The sequence below is a fragment of the Enoplosus armatus genome, chromosome 2 (genome assembly GCF_043641665.1).
Source record: "Enoplosus armatus isolate fEnoArm2 chromosome 2, fEnoArm2.hap1, whole genome shotgun sequence".
Classification (NCBI taxonomy): Eukaryota; Metazoa; Chordata; class Actinopteri; order Centrarchiformes; family Enoplosidae; genus Enoplosus; species Enoplosus armatus.
The window spans coordinates 28,758,805-28,777,929 of NC_092181.1; the positions used below are offsets into that span (position 1 = coordinate 28,758,805).

At 46.5% G+C, this 19,125-nt stretch overlaps 2 protein-coding genes across 3 annotated transcripts in view; one reads left to right on the forward strand and one right to left on the reverse strand.

The window, feature by feature from the left end:
• LOC139292327 (son of sevenless homolog 1-like) overlaps window positions 1-15,761 on the forward strand; it is a 52,142-nt gene extending 36,381 nt beyond the window's left edge. Inside the window, exons 13-23 of one of the 2 annotated variants that reach the window (XM_070914643.1) lie at window positions 587-690; window positions 1,049-1,271; window positions 1,731-1,850; window positions 4,542-4,704; window positions 5,751-5,868; window positions 5,956-6,128; window positions 6,215-6,331; window positions 9,381-9,654; window positions 10,704-10,748; window positions 14,426-14,547; window positions 14,712-15,761. In XM_070914643.1, the coding sequence (XP_070770744.1) occupies window positions 587-690; window positions 1,049-1,271; window positions 1,731-1,850; window positions 4,542-4,704; window positions 5,751-5,868; window positions 5,956-6,128; window positions 6,215-6,331; window positions 9,381-9,654; window positions 10,704-10,748; window positions 14,426-14,547; window positions 14,712-15,179 (1,927 nt within the window). In that variant the 3' untranslated portion in view covers window positions 15,180-15,761. The remainder of the gene's footprint in view (window positions 1-586; window positions 691-1,048; window positions 1,272-1,730; window positions 1,851-4,541; window positions 4,705-5,750; window positions 5,869-5,955; window positions 6,129-6,214; window positions 6,332-9,380; window positions 9,655-10,703; window positions 10,749-14,425; window positions 14,548-14,711) is intronic. The other variant, XM_070914651.1, reaches the window with a different exon arrangement.
• A 1,364-nt stretch (window positions 15,762-17,125) lies between these two features.
• gemin6 (gem (nuclear organelle) associated protein 6) lies at window positions 17,126-19,018 on the reverse strand. The gene is made up of 2 exons (XM_070923599.1): window positions 18,743-19,018; window positions 17,126-18,223 (listed from the first exon to the last, which is right to left on the reverse strand). The coding sequence occupies exons 1-2, from the start codon at window positions 18,871-18,873 to the stop codon at window positions 17,842-17,844; spliced, it is 513 nt and encodes a 170-aa protein (XP_070779700.1). The 5' UTR covers window positions 18,874-19,018; the 3' UTR covers window positions 17,126-17,841.
• Window positions 19,019-19,125: the final 107 nt, after the last annotated feature.

Sequence of the window (19,125 nt, forward strand, 5' to 3'; positions counted from 1 at the left end):
ATTCAATTCAATTCCATTTTATTTATATAGCGCCAGATCACAGCAAAAGTCATCTCATGACACTTTACAAATAGAGCAGGTCTAGACCGACTCTTTATAATGTTATTACAGAGACCAACAGTTCCCACCATGAGAAGCACTATGGAGACAGTGGCAAGGAAAAACTTCCTTTAAGAGGCAGAAACCTCGAACAGAATCAGATTCTAGGTGAGAGAGAGAGAGAGACAGAGACAGACGCCATAACACCTATAATCATAATAATGGAAATATGACCAATAATAGTGGTTACAGCTGTAATAATAACTGAAATATTATTATTGATTACTACGTACTGTTTGTAAATTATGCCCATTGAGTTTACCTGTGTATGAAATGTGCTATGCAAATAAAATGGTGCGTTTCCTGGAAAGAATTCAGTAATTTGGTTCCAATTACAGATAAATTACATGATTTCAGTTCGTCAGGTCAAAGATTAGACTGATGATGCCGATCATTTGACCTGTGATAACTCTTCCTTCTCCTTCTTCTCCACCTCTTCCTGCTTCTGCTCCTTCTGCTCCTTCTGCTCCTCCCCCTCCTCCTGCAGAGTGCTGAATGTGTGTCGTCACTGGGTTGAGCATCACTTCTATGACTTTGAAAGAGACGCTCACCTGCTGAGACGACTGGAGGAGTTCATCGCCTCAGTCAGAGGTACGTACCTGTCTGAACACCTGTCATCCAGCAAGCCGCTGCGTTGACACTGTATTAGATATATAAATCACTGCTGTGATAACTTTGTAAAATACTGTTTGTGAGTATTATAAACCTAATGGATCTGTACCTAATACCCCCACCCACCCACCAATGCAGCCCCCCATTTTAACTCGGGGCTGATTTCAGCCTGAGCCCTGTTGGACTGTTTGACGCTTTAACATCTGATCTGTTCTATATGTTCTACTGATACACGATCAGTCCCTGCTTACAGGAATCACTGACAGATTGACTCTCTGACTGCAGTGAGCAGCAGCTGTGTTGTCTAAACTATGATAAATGATGTCATGTGTTGCAGGTAAAGCAATGAGGAAGTGGGTGGAGTCAATCACTAAAATCATCCAGAGGAAGAAGCAGGTTCAGGTGAGTGTGCCCAGTCACAGCATCACCTTCCAGAACTCTCCTCCTCCAATCGAGTGGCACATCTGTAAACCAGGAAACACTGAGCAGTTCGACCTCATGTCACTGCACCCCATCGAGATTGGCCGCCAGCTCACCCTGCTCGAGTCTGACTTCTACAGGTAACACTGCTCACACAGGAGGTCACATACCTGTCTGACCTGTCACGCACCTGTCTGACTTTCCACGCACCTAGCTGACCTTCCACGCACCTGTCTGACCTGTCACACACCTTCCACACACCGGTCACGCACCTGACTGACCTGTCACACACCTTCCACACACCTGTCAGACCTGTTACAAACCTGTCACACACCTTCCACGCACCTGTCAGACCTTTCACAAACCTGTCACGCACCTGTCAGACATTTCACAAACCTGTCACGCACCTGTCTGACCTGTCATGCATCTGCCATGCACCTGTCTGACCTGTCTGACCTGTCACACACCTGTCTAACCTGTCACGCACCTGTCTGACCTGCCACGCGCCTGTCAAGCACCCGTCACGCGCCTATCACGCACCTGTCACACAGCTGTCTAACCTGACACACACCTGTCAACATCTGTCTGATGTCCTGCAGGGCAGTGCAGCCGTCAGAGCTTGTCGGCAGCGTCTGGACCAAAGAGGACAAAGAGATTCACTCCCCCAACCTGCTGAGGATGATAAGACACACCACCAACCTCACCCTGTGGTTTGAAAAGTAAGACATCACTTTCGGGGATTGGGCAGGACAAAGTGGTTAAATCAATCAAGTTTATTTGTCACATATAATCAATCACAGTTAATCCTTAATGATTCTTCTGGCCTTATTCTTGCAGCGCCTGGTGTAAATGTCTTTTAGGCAGGGTAGAGCACCTATTGTAGGTTCAACTGAACAAACCACTCTGCAGGAGTAGAAATTCCTCAGTATTTGAGGGGAACCTACCTGGAATTTCCTCAAGCGTCTGAGGTGAAAAAGTCTCTGCCTTGCTTTTCTCACATCACTGAGGGCCCCCAGGTCAGGCCCTCAGTGATGTGGACACCAAGATACTTGAAGCTGCCCACCCTCTCCACCGAGGACCCGTTGATATTAAGGGCGTAGTTCCTTCCCTGCTATCAGTTCCGTAGTCTTGCTGACGTTCAGGAGTAAGTTGGTGTCCTGACACCAGTCGGTCAGGTCCTCTACTTCCTTCTGGTTTCCTTTTCATCGTTATCAGGGATCAGGTCCACCACAGCTGTGTCAGCAGACTTGATGATGGTGTTGGAGTTGAAAGAGGCTACACAGTCCTGTGTGTACAGGGAGTACAGCAGGGGGCTCAAAACGCAGCCTGGGGTGCTCCGGTGTTAAAGATGAGGGTGGAAGAGAGGTGTCCGCCCACCCTCACTACCCGGGATCTGCCCTTCAGCAAGTCAAGGTTTAGGATTTGGTGTATACTTTCTCTTTTGTCATTTTCACATTGCACTATACTTTACTTCATCTATCGTTTCCTTGTCTTCTAACTTTCTTTTAAGCTCCTTGAGCTCTTTTCCTCCAGCAGGGAACCCACATTCTGTAACCCACACATCCAGTTGTTCACAACTCTCAGTCCCATAATTTCTCAACATGCACATACTAAAATATGCAGACTTGAGTCATGAAAATGAAAAAACCTTCTTTGCACTTCCTCCGACAATATTACATTTATAGCACACATATCTTCATTCCAATATATCCAATCTGTTGTCAAAACATCCATCTCTTTCCCTTCTCCAAACCATAATGACTCATACTCAACACCTGGTCCTAATGAAACACATGCCATGTAGTAAAATACAGGGTCTTTCTCAATCTATATGTGCCTGTTAACCTGTTGTAACAAATGTCTATCTACAGAAACTGATCCCCTTGGGACAAGTTTCCACTGATACACATATAGCCATTCCTATGACTTACACTGTACTAATTGCAGATTTTCTCTTTGCCTGAGAAGGTCCACACCTGCTTCACTAGCAGCCAAAGTGAGTCCAAGTGCACACATAAGATCACGTCCTAATAAATACATTTATTGGACAACAGGATGAAAGAAGAAATGAATGTCCAAAAGTACTGTGTACCTCATCTTCAACTTTTAACGGAACTGTGTATTCCTCTTTCACGTTACTCCCACAGCTTTCATAATTTGCCCATTCATTTTTGGTTTTGGAATTAATTCTTTTTCCATTATTACCAACTCTGTTGCCCCGGAATCTACCAAAAAGGGAGATTGGTTGATCTGCGACCTTTAGTTTCAGCATAGGCGTCACTTTGTATGCATCATGTGTCAACATAACGTATGTCCCTTGTGAATTTTTCTGACATTTCTGTTAGTGTTTGTGTAATGGTGTTCTCACGTGTCTGCAGATCAGTGCTTGTCCCCGACTCCACCACTAGTCAGTCGGAACCCTCATACCTCATTTATCGATGATGTCTCATATGTCGGGGGCCCGTTGGTAGAGCCGAGTCCAAGTCAGCATCTGCATATTTAAGACACTGCACAGACTGATTAGATTTTACTAGCCCTGCCTGTGTTTTTCTTTCCCTGTGTTTAGCTTCATTTAACCATTTTTCATCAACCGTCTGTGTAAATGGCTTTGTCATATCTGGCAGTCCCAAAGTTGATGTAGTCTCTCAAGCCATTTTTAAGTTTACAAAAAGCTTTTTCAGTTTCGTCAGTCCAAGTCACTTTTTGGTGCGCAATTCGGCCTTTACCATGGGCTATTGTCGAGAGTGGAGCCTCCATTTCTGCATAATTAGGTATCCACTGCCGACAATATGACGTCATTCCTAAAAAAACAAAAGTTGCTTTTTCGTCAATGGTTTTGAAATATTTTGGATAGCAGCTACACGCTTGGGAGAAAGGGATTTGCCCTCTGCTGTGATCACATGTCCCAAAAAAGGTCACCTTTGGTTGAACCCATTGTAATTTATTAAAACTTACCTTGTGACCATTATCTGCTAAATGTTGCAACAACAATTTTGTATCCGTTTCACAAGCTTGTTTTGTTGGTGAGCAAATCATCAAATCATCAACATACTGTAATAAAGCACTTTCACCAGGTAATGTTAGACTCTCCAAATTCTCTTTTAGTGCCGCATTATAAATTGCAGGACTTTCACAAAAACCCATAGTTAATCGAGTCCAAGTCCCAGTTTTGCCTTTAAAGGAAAATGCAAACCAATATTGTGAGTCTTTATGCACCAGAACACTAAAGAATGCATTTGCCAATCAACAACAGAAAACCCTGTACTCTCTGGTGGAACTGCAGCAGCACTGTAACCTGTAGCAGCACTGAGGTGTGTGTGTGTGTGTGTGTGTGTGTGTGTGTGTGTGTGTGTGTGTGTGTGTGTGTGTGTGTGTGTGTGTGTGTGTGTGTGTGTGTGTGTTCTCTGCAGGTGTATTGTAGAAACAGAGAACCTGGAGGAACGAGTTGCTGTTGTGTCTCGGATCATCGAGATCCTGCAGGTTTTTCAGGAACTCAACAACTTTAATGGAGTTCTGGAGGTGGTCAGTGCCATGAACTCTTCTCCGGTTTACAGACTGGACCACACCTTTGAGGTAACAACAACACAAATAACTTCAGCTTCACAAATAACTTCAGCTTCTGGTTCAGTTGAAGTTCATGTCCAGGGACCAGTCCTTCAGACCATTAGAGTCCACTGAACCCGGCTGTGTCTTGTATAGGTTCTGTTTTTTCTTCTGTCTCTCTCGCTGTCTCATGCAGTCTCGCTGAGTCTCACACAGTCTCGCTGAGTCTCACACAGTCTCACACACAGTCTCACACAGTCCTACTGAGTCTCACTGAGCCTCACACAGTCTCACTGAGTCTCACACAGTCTCACACATTCTCACACAGTCTCACACCGTCTCACTGAGTATCACTGAGTCTCACACTGTCCTGCTGAGTTTCACTGAGTCTCACACAGTCCTGCTGAGTCTCAGGAGTTTCATACAGTCTTGCTGAGTCTGACTGAGTCTCACACAGTCTCACCAAGTCTCACACAGTCCTGCTGAATCTGATTGAGTTTCACACAGTCCTGCTGAGTCTCAGGAGTGTCACACAGTCCTGCTGAGTCTCAGGAGTCTCACACAGTCCTGCTGAGTCTCACACAGTCCTGCTGAGTCTCAGGAGTCTCACACAGTCTCACTGAGTCTCACACAGTCTTGCTGAGTCTCACACAGTCCTGCTGAATCTCAGGAGTCTCACACAGTCCTGCTTAGTCTCACTGAGTCTCACATCAGGTGGACAGGTAGCATCAGGTGTGACAGTCTGCTGGGTTTAGATGTTGACTCTGTGTGTAGGCGTTACCTGTGTCCTCTTCTTCACTCACACCTGAAACTACGACACAGAGACGGTTTGATTCATTTGACATGAGGTTAAAGACTGCTGATGTCACTCAGGTAAACTCTGAATCATCATGTCTTTCTGCCATCATCTCATTAACATTAAAGATCCAAAATAATTCATTGTTACTGATTCACAAGTCGAGAAAAAAATACATTCTTTCAATAATTCAGCAAATTGGGAAAAAATATACTTTGCAACGAACACAAAAATTAATCACTTTAACTTTAAATTAATCAGCGCTGTTATTTGTTTCCAGCAAATTCCGAGTCGACAGAGAAAAATCCTGGAGGAAGCTCACGAGCTGAGTGAAGATCACTACAAGAAGTATTTAGCCAAACTGCGCTCCATCAACCCCCCCTGTGTGCCCTTCTTTGGTACGCTCCGACACACTGTCACCTGTCTGTTCATGAAGTGTTAAACCTAAAGTGTCGAAGGTTAAAGAGTCTCTGTCTGTTTGTCAGGAATTTACCTGACCAACATCCTGAAGACGGAGGAGGGAAACCCCGACTTCCTGCGCCGACACGGAAAAGATCTGATAAACTTCAGCAAGAGGAGGAAAGTGGCTGAAATCACAGGAGAGATCCAACAGTACCAGAACCAGCCGTACTGTCTGAGGGTGGAGAACGACATCAGGGTCAGTCTGATGATGATGTCACTTCATGTTTATTATGACATTGTGGTGTCAGAGGTGTGATGGTGTTCTCTGTGTTTCTGGAGCAGAGGTTCTTTGAGAACCTGAACCCGATGGAAGACATGTCGGAGAAAGACTTTGCTGATCATCTGTTCAACAAATCTCTGGAGATTGAACCTCGAAATGCCCGATCGTTGCCTCGTTTTGTAAGTATCACCATGGTAACACAAATGCCTGTGCTCAGTCTGAACATCAGTCCTGAGGCTACAAGCACCAGAACCTCCTGCTGAGATGTGAATCAGCACAGAACCTCATTAAGCCCACAAAAGAGCCTTAATGAACTCTTAATCCTCAACTTGACAAATCCATAAACGATGAGTTTAAGGTGTTATTAAGGGTCAAGGAGTTTGGTTTACGTCAGGACTCTGCCAGGAGTCTGCCTACCTCTACCTGTGCATGGCGGCTACCTCGCTGAAGAGCTGCAGCTCACATGCCTGTGATTCAATTCATTTCAACTTTATTTACATAGCACCAAAACACAAGAGATGTTATCTCATGACACTTTAGATTATTACAGAGACACAGCAGTTCACCATGAGAAGCACTTGGTGACATTGTTACTGCTGCCGGCCCAGTCTGTCTGACTCTGACTCTGATAATAGAATGATTTATTTCATTTCATTATAAATCATTAAATCATTTTGATTTAGTTTAGACAGAAAAAGGTTGAGAGGTGTGTGCTCAATGGGAAATGTTGAGTAAAAAAAAGTGTTTGAGACATATTCTACAGATAGACACTGAAACTGTTGTGAAAGATGTAATGTTGCTGGTTTGATGTCAATATGACTATCAACAGATTATTTTCACCGTCTGTTGTTGCTGAGAACCCCCTGGATGAGCCGCATATATATACACTACTCACAATAAGTTAGGGATATTGTGAGAGACTCAGTGGATATCATACATACGGTGTTTGTTTCACTTCAGAGATTTTTGGGATAGGGAGGCAATTGTATTGGGGTGATAGACACACCTCATTTTGTGTTTTCCACGTAATGGTCTCTCTGTGTACAGTGTGCCTTACATATTGGGGCCAATACCAAAAAATACCAAAAGACAATCCTTTTCAATGTGGCATCAATTTCAACATTCTGTGGGTATAAAAAGCTGGTATTGTCAGTAAGTCATTCCAAGTTCATCATTCAAACAGCCATGAACACACGACGTCACTTAACGGACGAGCAGCGCCACCTGGCCATAGCGCGCCTTCGGGTTGGTGGCAGGCAGTCAGATGTTGCTTGTGAACTTGGTGTGTCTCAAAGTGTCATCAGCAGACTTGCATCAAGACACAGAACTACTGGCAGAGTTCGTGACAGACCCAGGAGTGGAGCCCCACGAGTGACAGACCGCAACGATGACCAGTACCTAAGGACCTATGCACTCAGACATCGTTATGCAACTGCCACACAGCTGCAGGCCCGTTTACGAGATGTGAGGGGTACTAGGGTTTCCAGACAAACCATTCGCAACCGACTCCACTGCTTTGGCTTGAATGCCAGACGACCGTTGCAGGTGACTCCACTGACACCAAGACACCGCCGTGAACGTTTGCAGTGGGCACAAGACCATGTGACCTGGACAATGCAGCAGTGGTCTACCGTCCTGTTCACTGATGAGTGTCGGGCCACCTTGCACAGAAATGATGGTCGTCAGTGTTGCTGGAGAAGGCGAGGTGAGCGATACGCCGAGGTCAACATGGTCCCCAGGGTTCGCTTTGGTGGAGGAGGTGCAACAGTCTGGGCAGGCATCACCAGTCAGCGCAAAACAGATTTGGTTATTGTAGATGGCTCAGTCACTGCACGTTCTTACCTCAGAGACATCATAGAACCCATCATCACCAGTGGGGAACTGGAGCAAAAGATTTCTTTGTATGCGGAAGATGTCATACTTTACATATCAGAACCAGCCACACCGCTACCTTGAGTTCTCCACTGCATTGGACATTTCAGAATGTTTCTGGTTACAAACTGAATATTGTCAAGAGCGAACTTTTCCCTCTAAATGTTGCTGTCAAAGACCTCCCTCCTTCAGCTGCTCAATTCAAACTTGCTCAGAATGAGTTTAAATACCTTGGTATTAGAGTTGCACGAAAATGTGCAGATTTGTATAAAAAGAACTTTATTTGCTTTATTGTTGGTCCTCTCTCCCACTGTCTCTTACAGGTCGCGTTAATTCAGTAAAAATGAATGTTTTGCCCCGGTTTCTCTATCTTTTTCAGGTGGTCCCAATCTTCATTCCCAAATCCTTCTTTAAAACCGTAGACCAAGCCATCTCTTCCTTTATATGGAACAAAGGCCCAGTTAGAATAAGGAAGACACTCTTACAGATGTCAAAAGCATCAGGGGGGCTCGCCCTCTCAAATTTCCAAGTATATTATTGGGCAGCAAATATACACAGTATTCTGCACTGGCCCCATTGCCATTATGGCCTTAACGACTGGGTCCCTACCTGGGTGCAGATGGAGGACTCTTTGTCCAGACCAATGTCCTTATGTCGCTGACCTGCGTCCCACTGTCTATGTCTCCTTTTAATGTAAGTCGTAGCCCTGTAGTTAGCCAAACACTGTAAATATGGAAACAGTTTAAACGCCACCACGGAATTCAGGCAATTCCAATACTCTCTCCCTGTAACAACAACCCGGTTTTCCCTCCGTCTCTGAATGACAATGCCTTTGGGATGTGGCATGAGAGAGGCATTACAACATTTGAAGATCTGTATATAGATAAGAAGTTTGCCTCCTTCTCTCAATTGCCCCCGAAATTCCAACTCCCTAAAACTCACCTTTTCAGATATTTTCAGATTTGGTATTTAGTGAGGAAAAACTTTTCAGTTGTTCCCTCCAAAAACTCTGCCAGATAATATAGTGGAGACAAGAAAGACGCATACAACCTAATCACGAACTTCACACCATCTCAAGATTTGGACTCTGATTTTCGGGATGATGAGTGGGACGAAGTCTTGGACAGAATCCACTCTTGCAGGCTAGAGGATCCAGGCTACATTAGCCGCTACTAGCATGACACACCCCAATCTCACACACACACAACTGTTAAAAGAAGGAATAAAACATCTCTGGTTCTGCTTTTTTATAAACTGTCCATCATGAGTTCAGGAATGCGATGTCTTTTCATTATGTTTGTTTCTTTAAGAGTAGGTCTAAAACCTCCTTTAACCCCCCTTCCCTCCTGTGTCCAGGTGAAGAAGTACACCTGTCCTCTGAAGTCTCCGGGGATCCGTCCGACCTCGGCAAGGCCCGGCACCATGCGACACCCGACGCCGCTGCAGAACGAGCCCAGGAAGATCAGTTACAGCCGCATCCCCGACAGCGAGGCAGAGGCAGGGGCCGTCTCCGCCCCCAACTCCCCCCGCACCCCTCTGACTCCGCCCCCTGCCTCTGCCGCCTCCAGCTCCACAGACGTAGGCAGCGTGTTCGACTCACCGCAGGGTCCCAGCAGCCCCTTCCACTCCAGTAAGACCCGCCCACCGACACACTGTCCTACCAATCACAGGCCTGACATTAACCCCGCCCACCGATGCAATACGTCCAGGATTGGCTTATCTTAGCATAAAGACTTGAAGCAGGGGGAAACTGTTAGCCTACCTCTATCAAAAGGAAAACAGTAACAATAAGTTCAGAGCTGCAGGTACAAAAACAGTCACAGGCGGTCATATTAAATATGGTAACACAGTGTGTGTGTGTGTGTGTGTGTCAGGCACTAATAGCTCACACTAACCTCCATCTCTCTGCATGTCGTCCAATGAAGGTCTACATAGAGATGTAAAGTAACAGTAGTGATAATAACATTAAGTCTCATATTGTAGAAGGTGAGATCTCCATGTCTTGTTGGATTACAAAGCAGCTTGAGGTGAAAGTGTGCCTTTAAACGAGCCGTCAGGACTGTAAAGTTCTGATGTCACATCTGTACAGCCACGCCCACCAAGTACAAGGACGCTCGTCCACCACTCAGTGTGTCTGAGTTACTCGACCACTCTGCTCAGGACGACTCTTCAGGTGTTGCAGGTTGTTCAGTTTCTTTCAGACAGACGATGAACTGCGAGGCTGCGTGAAGGGCCAGTAATAGATGAATAAGGACTTGTTTCAACTGTGAATCATGCAAAGCTGCTCCACTGGAGTCCCAGAATACAAATATAGAGCTGAAATGAGCATAATAAACTGCCTCTTGGACCCAAACTGGGAGCTGTTCCACAGGAGAGGAGCTTGATAGCTGAAGGCACTGGCTCCTGTTCTGCTTTTGGAGACTCGAGGAACCACAAGCAACCCTGCATTCTGGGAGCATAGTTCTCTAGTGGGGTAATAGGGTACTATGAGCTCTTTAAGATATGAAGGTGCCTGACCAGTAAGAGCTTTGTGGGTGCGGAGAAGGAAATCCTCTCTCTCCTCCTCCTGCTCCCCCTCTCTTCCTCTCTGTCCTCCTGCTCCTCCTCTGTCTCCTCCTCCTCTCTTCCCCCTCCTCCTGCTCCTCCTCACAGTGATTTCTCCTCCTCTTCACTCTGCAGCCTGCGACAGTATCTTCTCTGTGGTCTCTTTGCCTCACGGTCCACGTTAGTATTGACCCTCCTGACTCTCTGTACATCCTTCCATTCATCACACTCACCTGTGTCTCTGCTTCATCACTGACATCACGCTACCTGCTGATCCTGATCTGGGATCAGGTTTCTGTAACATGAGGTCAGAGATGATCAGTCTGATCGGTTTAATCACCTCAGTATCAAAGCTGATATGGACCCAATAGATCTGATCGGTGTATCTCCATCTCACACCATCAGACTCACCAGTCTAACAGATCCTGCTTCATTATTTTCATAGTAACCGTCTGTCTCCATGGAAACCATCAGCTGATAGCGCAACATGTGTTTTGTGATTTTGTACAGAACCAATCAGCTGCAGGCAGGATGAACCTGTTCTATCAGGTTCTACTGTTGTTTAATTGATAATCTGTGTATATACCGAACACTCAGTGTCCACTTTATTAAGAACATCTGTACACAACATCTACCTGTATGTGTTTTCTGAGCTCACAGTTAAAGCTGCTGTTGTTCTGGAGCGGTTTCTAATGTTTACATGAGGTGGTCAAAATATTAGAATCAGAATCAGAATCAGAAACTGTTTATTGCCAAGTAACATACATTACAAGGAATTTGCCGTGGTCTGATGGTGCTATTGTTTCGATAACAATAAGTAGAATATAAAAGGTAAAATAAGAATAAAAATAAGATAAATAACAAACAGTGCAGTGACCAGAATAAAGTAAAGTGTCCAGTAGGGGGTGGGTGCGTTAATGTAACGCAGGGGGGACAGGGGTGATGTACGTTAATATAACGTATAACTTGTGTTTGTGTTCTGGGGGGGGGTGTCAGTGTGAGTTCGTCAGGTTGACTGCAGAGGGGAAGAAACTGTTTTTGTGGCGGGAGGTTTTGGTCCTGATGGACCGCAGCCTCCTGCCAGAGGGGAGGGGGTCGAACAGATGGTGTCCGGGGTGGGAGGGGTCGGCAGCGATCTTCCCTGCTCTCCTCAGGGTCCTGGAGGAGTACAGGTCCTGAAGAGATGGAAGGTTGCAGCCGATCACCCTCTCTGCAGAGCGGATGATACACTGCAGTCTGTGTCTGTCCTTGGTGGAGGCAGCAGCATACCAGACGGTGATGGAGGAGGTGAGGATGGACTCTATGATGGCAGAGTAGAAGTGAACCAGCATTTTTTGTGGCAGGTTAAACTTCCTCAGCTGCCTCAGGAAGTACATCCTCTGTTGTGCTTTCTTGATGAGGGAGCTGATGTTCAGCTCCCACCGGAGGTCCTGGCTGGTGATGGAGCCCAGGAAACGGAAGGACTCCACAGTGTCCACTGGAGAGTCACACAGGGTGATGGGGGTGGGTGGGGCTGCGCTCTTCCTAAAGTCAACAACCATCTCCACTGTCTTTGAAGCGTTAAGCTCCAGGTTGTTGCTGTTGCACCAGGTCACCAGGTGGTCAATCTCCCACCTGTAGGCAGACTCATCCTCTCCAGAGATGAGTCCGATGAGGGTGGTGTCGTCTGTGAACTTCAGGAGCTTGACAGACTGGTGAAATCTGTGATCCACCTGCAGGTGGATCACAGATTTCACAGAAGAGCCGGGACGATCGTGTTGAAGGCAGAGCTGAAGTCCACAAACAGGATCCTGGCATAGGATCCTGCGGAGTCCAGGTGCTGGAGGATGAAGTGTAGGGCCAGGTTGACGGCGTCGTCTACAGACCTGTTGGCTCTGTAGGCGAACTGCAGGGGGTCCAGCAGAGGGTCTGTGATGGATTTGAGGTGGGACAAAACCAGGCGTTCAAATGATTTCATGACCACAAAGGTCAGGGCGACGGGTCTGTAGTCATTTAATCCAGTGGGCCCTGGTTTTTTGGGGACGGGGATGATGGTGGAGGCCTTGAAGCAGGCTGGCACGTGGCATGTCTCCAGTGAGGTGTTGAAGATGTCCGTGAACACCGGAGACAGCTGATCAGCGCAGCTCTTCAGGCAGGATGGGGAGATGGAGTCTGGTCCAGCAGCTTTCCGGGGGTTTTGTCTCTTGAAGAGCCTGTTCACATCTCTTTCAAGGACAGACAGAGGTGTCAATGCTGGAGGAGGGGGGGGCACTGTGGGGGGCAGCTGTGGTGGTAAGAGGTGTGAGAGTTCAGCCCCAGGTGTGATGAGGGGGTTGGGGCTGTTGGGCTGGAGCTGGTGGGTGATGGTGTGGGGGATGGTGTCAGGACTGTCCCATTGTCTTTCAAAGCGACAGTAGAAGTCGTTGAGGCTGTTGGCGAGGCGTCGTCATTAGCAGAGTTGGGGGCTCTTGGCTTGTAGTTGCTGAGCCTGAGCCCCCTCCACACAGAAGCAGAGTCGTTGGAGGAGAACTGATTTTGTAGTCTCTCTGAGTACAGTCGTTTAGCTTCCCTCACCGCCTTGCTAAACTTGTACTTGGCTTCCTTAAACTCTGCTCTGTTGCCACTCTTAAACGCCTCTTCCTTTTCCAACCTCAGCTGTCGCAGTCTTGCTGTGAACCAGGGTTTGTCGTTGTTATAACTCACCCTGGTCCGAGTTGGTACGCAGCAGTCCTCACAGAAGCTGATATATGATGTAACAGCCTCTGTGTACTCATCCAGACTGTTGGTAGCAGTCCTGAAAACATCCCAGTCAGTACAGTCCAAATACGCCTTCAGGTCCTCTGCAGCTTCACTGGTCCACTTCTTCGATGTTCTCGCAACAGGCTTACAAAGTTTTAATTTCTGCCTGTATGCAGGAATCAGGTGGACCATGTCGTGGTCAGAGTGTCCCAGTGCAGCGCGGGTGACGGCGTGAAAAGCGTTACTGACTGTGGTGTAACAGTGATCCAGAGTGTTCCCCTCCCTGGTGGGGCATTTAATAAACTGTTTGTATTTTGGGAGTTCGTGTCTGAGGTTACCTTTGTTAAAGTCACGGAGGACAATAACTAAGGAGTCCGGGTTGGTCCGCTCCGTTTCCAGTATCTGGTCGGCGAGTTCCTGCACGTTGGCCTCCGGTGGAATGTAAACACCGACCAGAATGAATGAAGCGAACTAGGGGGGAGTAGTAAGGTTTACAGTTTATGAAAAAGGTTTCCAGGGAAAGGAGAGCAATGCCGTCGGATCACTGTCACGTCGTTACACCAGCTGCTGTTAGCGGTGTGCGTTGTCCTCGCCGGCGAAGACGCACGAGCGCACAGGCACGTTTCCCTCTACGTCGACGTAGAGCTGCAAAGGTGAGAGCACCTTTGACCAGAATGTCCCATAAAACAGTTAAAGGAGTAAGAAATTCGGGAAACAAATCCACTGGAGGAGTTCCCCTGATGTTCATGAGCTCTTCTCTGGTGAAAGAGGTCCGTGAGCCGAAACAAGAAACACTGTTTACAAACAAAACAAGGCAAAACAATGCGCTCCAACAGACCGAGGCAGCCATCCGCGGCGCCATCTTGGTATTAGGAACCCCAGTACAGTTAGTGATGGTGCTACTAACTGTGAGCTCAATGTTCAAACAGAACTGACAACAACTGAACGTTAAAGACAACATATGAGGTGGACCGGACTATACTGTTGGCTGTACCGGTGACTGTACAGGTGTTCCTGATAAACTGCCCCCTGAGTGTATAGTTTATATTGTTGATGTTCTCATCAGTGTGTTCACGTCACCTGTTTGTGTTTGGTTCTAACGCTATGTGTGGTTCTAACAGCGCTCTCTCTGGTCTCAGGGTCGTCCTCAGTCTCTTCCATGGTGAGTTTCAGTCGTGGTTCTGAGGACGTTCCGGTCCCACCTCCGGTTCCTCCTCGCAGACGACCAGAGTCTGCTCCTGCTGAGTCGTCTCCCTCTAAGGTAACGTTAAAGATCCACTGATGAGAGAATGTTATTGTTCTAATGAGAACAAACATCATATTGAAATCTAATAATGAGAGCAGATGATGTGGGAGGAGCTCTCATGTGTCCTCCATGCTGACTCTCCCTCCTCCTCCCCCTCATTCTCTCTCTCTCTCTATCAGATGATGTCGAAGTTGGACAGCCCCCCTGCTGTCCCCCCTCGTCAGCCCACTTGTAAGCTCCTCCCCCCTCGTTATTCCTCGTCGTTATCATTATCGTCTCCTCCCGACAGCCCCCCCTCCCTGCCTCCTCGTGAGCCTCTCAGCTCTCCCCTGCACCTCCTCCCTCCCCCTCAGGGCCGCCCTCGCTGTGACCTGCTGCCTCAGGCCTTCTTCCCCTCCACCACCTCCCCCTCCCCCTCCATCAGCTCCGCACCCACTGCCTCCTCCTCCCCACCCCCCCTCCCTCCCCCCACCCCAATCACTCCCAGCCCTGCCTCCAGGAAGATGCCCCTCCCCTCCCCGCCCCTCCCCCTCCTGGATGGCCCCCCCGTGCCCCCGCGACACGGTGTCCCCAAACTCCCCCCCAAGACCTACAAGAGGGAGTCACTGAGCCATGCCCCCCTGCTGGACACGCCCCCCGCACTGTGATTGGACAGCCTGGACTTCCTGAAAGGGGCAGGACAGCTGATTGGACAGCCTGTGGTGGAGGCGGGGCTATATGAGCTAACACTACAGCTGATTGGATCAGAGCAAACAAAACAAAACGATGGATGACAAAAAAACATCTGGTCGACCAATCGGGAGATTCTGATCTGATCTGGACTGAGACGAGATAAAATAAAGATCATGTGCCCTTATTCTGAAAAACGAACTGATTGTGGCCTCCAGCTGAAAGTTGGAGAACTTTGGAGAACATTTGTCTGTCTGGTTGGTTTTTAATTGCTGTCTGTGTCTCGTCTGTGAACTCAGACCTGATCGGACCTCCTTGTGTTGAACAGGGATTCGTGCAGAGAGGATTGTGGGTAACATAGTGCCCCACAGACTGAAGTGGACTCTGGGTCTGAGGTGGTGGTGTGTCAGGAGCCTTCAGGTATTGGACCAGAACCAAAGAGGTACTGTATTGGTTCTGGTGGGCCTGATGTTGTTAATGAAGATGTAAACAAACGTGATGATTCTTTAAAACAAGGGAATAAACATGTTTCTACCACTGAGCTGGATGGACAACAGAAACCAATGCTTACTGTCTTTATTTGGCGGCATGGTGGCGCAGTGGTTAGCACTGTCGCACTGACCCTAAGTTGCTCACGATGGAGACCAGCACCTTGCATGGCGGCTCGGTCGCCATTGGTGTGTGAATGTGTGAGTGAGACTTAGCTGTAAAGGGGAACCTTGAAGGTTGAAAAGCGCTATATAAGTGAGATCATTTGTCTGGCCGTCTAGTGGGTCCCCTTTAACTCACTTTATCTCAGGTCACATCACTTCACCTCAACACACTTAATATTACTTCAGGGTACCTCACACCTGGATGGACGACAGAAACCGTGTCTGTTGGGTCCACGTCACTTCACCTCTTGGACTGAAGGACTGTACTGAGCATGCTTTGTGGGCCTCTCTCTCTATTCTCTGCATTATTTTTTCCCCCCACTGGTTTTGTGGCTTGTCCCGCCCCACTGTGCTGTGATTGACTTGGACTTGCAACTTTGACGCCTCCTTGTGATTGGATGCTAGCTGTGAGAGCGGCTGTAAAATAATAGAGACCTTTGACTTAAATATGATTAGTTAATTTACCACAGTGACACCAATTGTGTAGCCTTTTCCCAAGATAAGATAACAAATCTTATTTTAACTGAATTTAGTCTATTTCATAATCTTTTACAGTTCTGTTTGTTTTTTCGATGGTAGCGTGGTTTTATAGTGTAATATGTACTCTCCTGTGGAACCAGCTCCCACTGGTGGAGCTAGCATCCAATCACAAGGATGTGTCGAAGTAACGAGCTAGCCAATCACAGCACAGTAGGGCAGGCCTATTCTCCCAGTGAGCAGCTGTCATGAATGAGATGCAATTTTGAAACACCAGTTTTCTTAATAGATCCATGAACCTGAGCAGGACCAGGTGAGTCTGGGGGATCCGTTTCCATGGTAACTAACTTGAAACAGGACACAAACCTGATTTAACTGGTAATCAGCTTTATGAAACACACCTCTGGATTAACTGTTACCATGGAAGCAGTTTGTAGTTCAGAATGTTACCATGGAAACAGGGTGTAGTTCAGACTTAACATGAATTTATAGACCTGATTTTTGTGCAGCTGTTAAACTGCCCTCAGATCAGTCTGACCTGATTTTTACAGCAGAATTTTTATCCTCCAATTTGACTTCATTTTAGACCAAAATGTTAAAATACACGGATTAAATATATTTACAGAAAATGACAGAATTTCAAGTAATAAAATGTGAAAAAATATATAACGTTATTAGAAAGAGTCCAGCTCAACTTGAAAAGTGCCCTGAGATAACCTCTGTTATGATTTGACACTATATTAATAACATTTAATTTCTTGTTTGTGAAGAAAACAGCAAAACAAAGACATCAGTGAATTCAACATTTTTTTTAATCAGTGATGAAATAGGAAGTTAGGAGAAAAGGAACATTTCATTGAGTGGTAAAGACTAACGTTGCAGGTTTGAATCCAGGTGAGACATCGGTCAAACCACCACCTGGATCTGTTTCCTGTTTCCGTTCACACTCACTTCTTTTCATCTGTAGCCGAGTACCAAACCTCAGTATGTAAACAATTAGCTGATTAATCAATTAGTGCAGCAACTATTTGGAGTAATAGATTAATAGTGCGTCATTAAACATTCCTGCTTCTTAAATCGGTCATATTTTCTAGTTTTCCTGTGTTTAATTCAGATTCATTGATAATGAAACTGTCCTGAGAACTGTCCAGATCAATAATCTTTTTCTTTGATCAGATTATTCCTGATTTATTTAAACATGTTTGTTTCTCTCAGTCGTCAAAATAATTATTGATTTGTTATTTGAACTGAAACACAAATATATCAGAACATCCTCTGTAGCAAACAAAACAAAGACTTTTTTTTTTTGTTAGTTTCTCATTTTTATCAGACTGATGACATCAGCATACAAGAGGACAGGGCTTCTGCCTTCAGTGATTTTTATTGGACAAGAAGAATCAAACTGGTTCCAGACCAGCTGTCAGTCACAGCTGCTGTGCTCTGATTGGTCAGGAGACAGATCAGGAATCTGACTGGATGTATCTGCCCTAACAGGTTTTAAATCAAGTTTTCAGTTCTGGTTCATTTTCAGGTGCTCAGGGACAGTCCGGATCAGTTTCTGGATGCGGTCCAGGATGATCTGGTTGGAGCTGCAGCAGTCTTCAGGTCCGTACGGGGCTGTGATGGTCAGGACCCCCGCCACCCTCAGCTTGTCCCCCTCCTCTTCGACAGGGACACGGTTCTTCTCCAGCCACCTCTGGATGCTCCCTCTTCTCCTCCTCAGCTCCTCCAGTTCCAGCTTGCAGGTCCTCGGGGGGAGGAAGGAGGTCTGGAGACGCTCTGTGGTCTCCTCATCAGCGTCCTGTAGGACCTCCACCTCCTCCACAGCATGACCCATCACCACCTGCACAGACGATCCCCCCTCCTCCTCCCTGAAGTTCACCAGGACCAGACTGCAACACAGAGTCAGACCAGATCCAGATCAGTCCTGGATCAGCATCACAGAAGCATGAAAAATAAAATGTGAAAATGTGAAAATGTATTGATCCAGATGTTTCAGAGTCTTTGAGGATTCTGGAAAAACCTTCAGAACAGGAAGTGACGTTGAGCTCTGAGACAACCGTCGGTCTTACTGTTGAATATGTTTCTTACATTACATGGTGTGTGTTTAGGTTAGGGTTACTTCAGTCTTCTGTAACATGTTTGAATTCATTGCTTATGGAAGCATTCTGCCCGGCTGCTTTAGATAACACACTGTCGAAAATCATGGAGGAACGAACAAGTTCACTCACTGACACTCATATTAACTGACAGGCATAAGGACCTGTCAGCGGTCTATTTTCTTCTCATAGACAAATTGGCCTGAATGAGTGCATATTGTGCACACAGTAGATAATAAGTGCAACTAAAGTCACTTGCTTCTAATGTAACATCAATACAATGTTTATTTTATTCAAAATAATGTTAGTTACCTGGCAGACACCGGGTCCACGGTGAGCAGCCAGCCGCGGTGCTCTTCATCTTTTCCCGCCTTCACTTTCACCTGTTTGTTGACGTAACGGATCCACTGCAGCGGACCTAACAGAGGCCAGCCGCACTGCATCACGGTGTACACGGTTACCACTGTCCTGTTGTCTCAATGTGAAAGTAATAATCATTACGACATACACACACAGCACCCATCGTCCTCTGATTACTGCACGAGCTTTAAAACCATCCGGAGGAAACACGAGCCTGAAATAAAAGTTCCGCTTCCGGTCAACTGTTCAACGTGAGACAACATAACACGTTCATTTTATACATTAAGTGAAAATTAAATTCATAAAAAAACTTCAAATAATATTAAAGAGGCGAA

Bases quoted from the DNA above. Each gene is read 5' to 3' on its own strand.
- gemin6 (XM_070923599.1), bottom strand. From the start codon at position 18,873: ATGCAGTGCGGCTGGCCTCTGTTAGGTCCGCTGCAGTGGATCCGTTAC. The intron at 18,224-18,742 runs GTAACTAACATT...TCTGTGTTGCAG, and splicing joins GTGGACCCGGTGTCTGCCAG to TCTGGTCCTGGTGAACTTCA.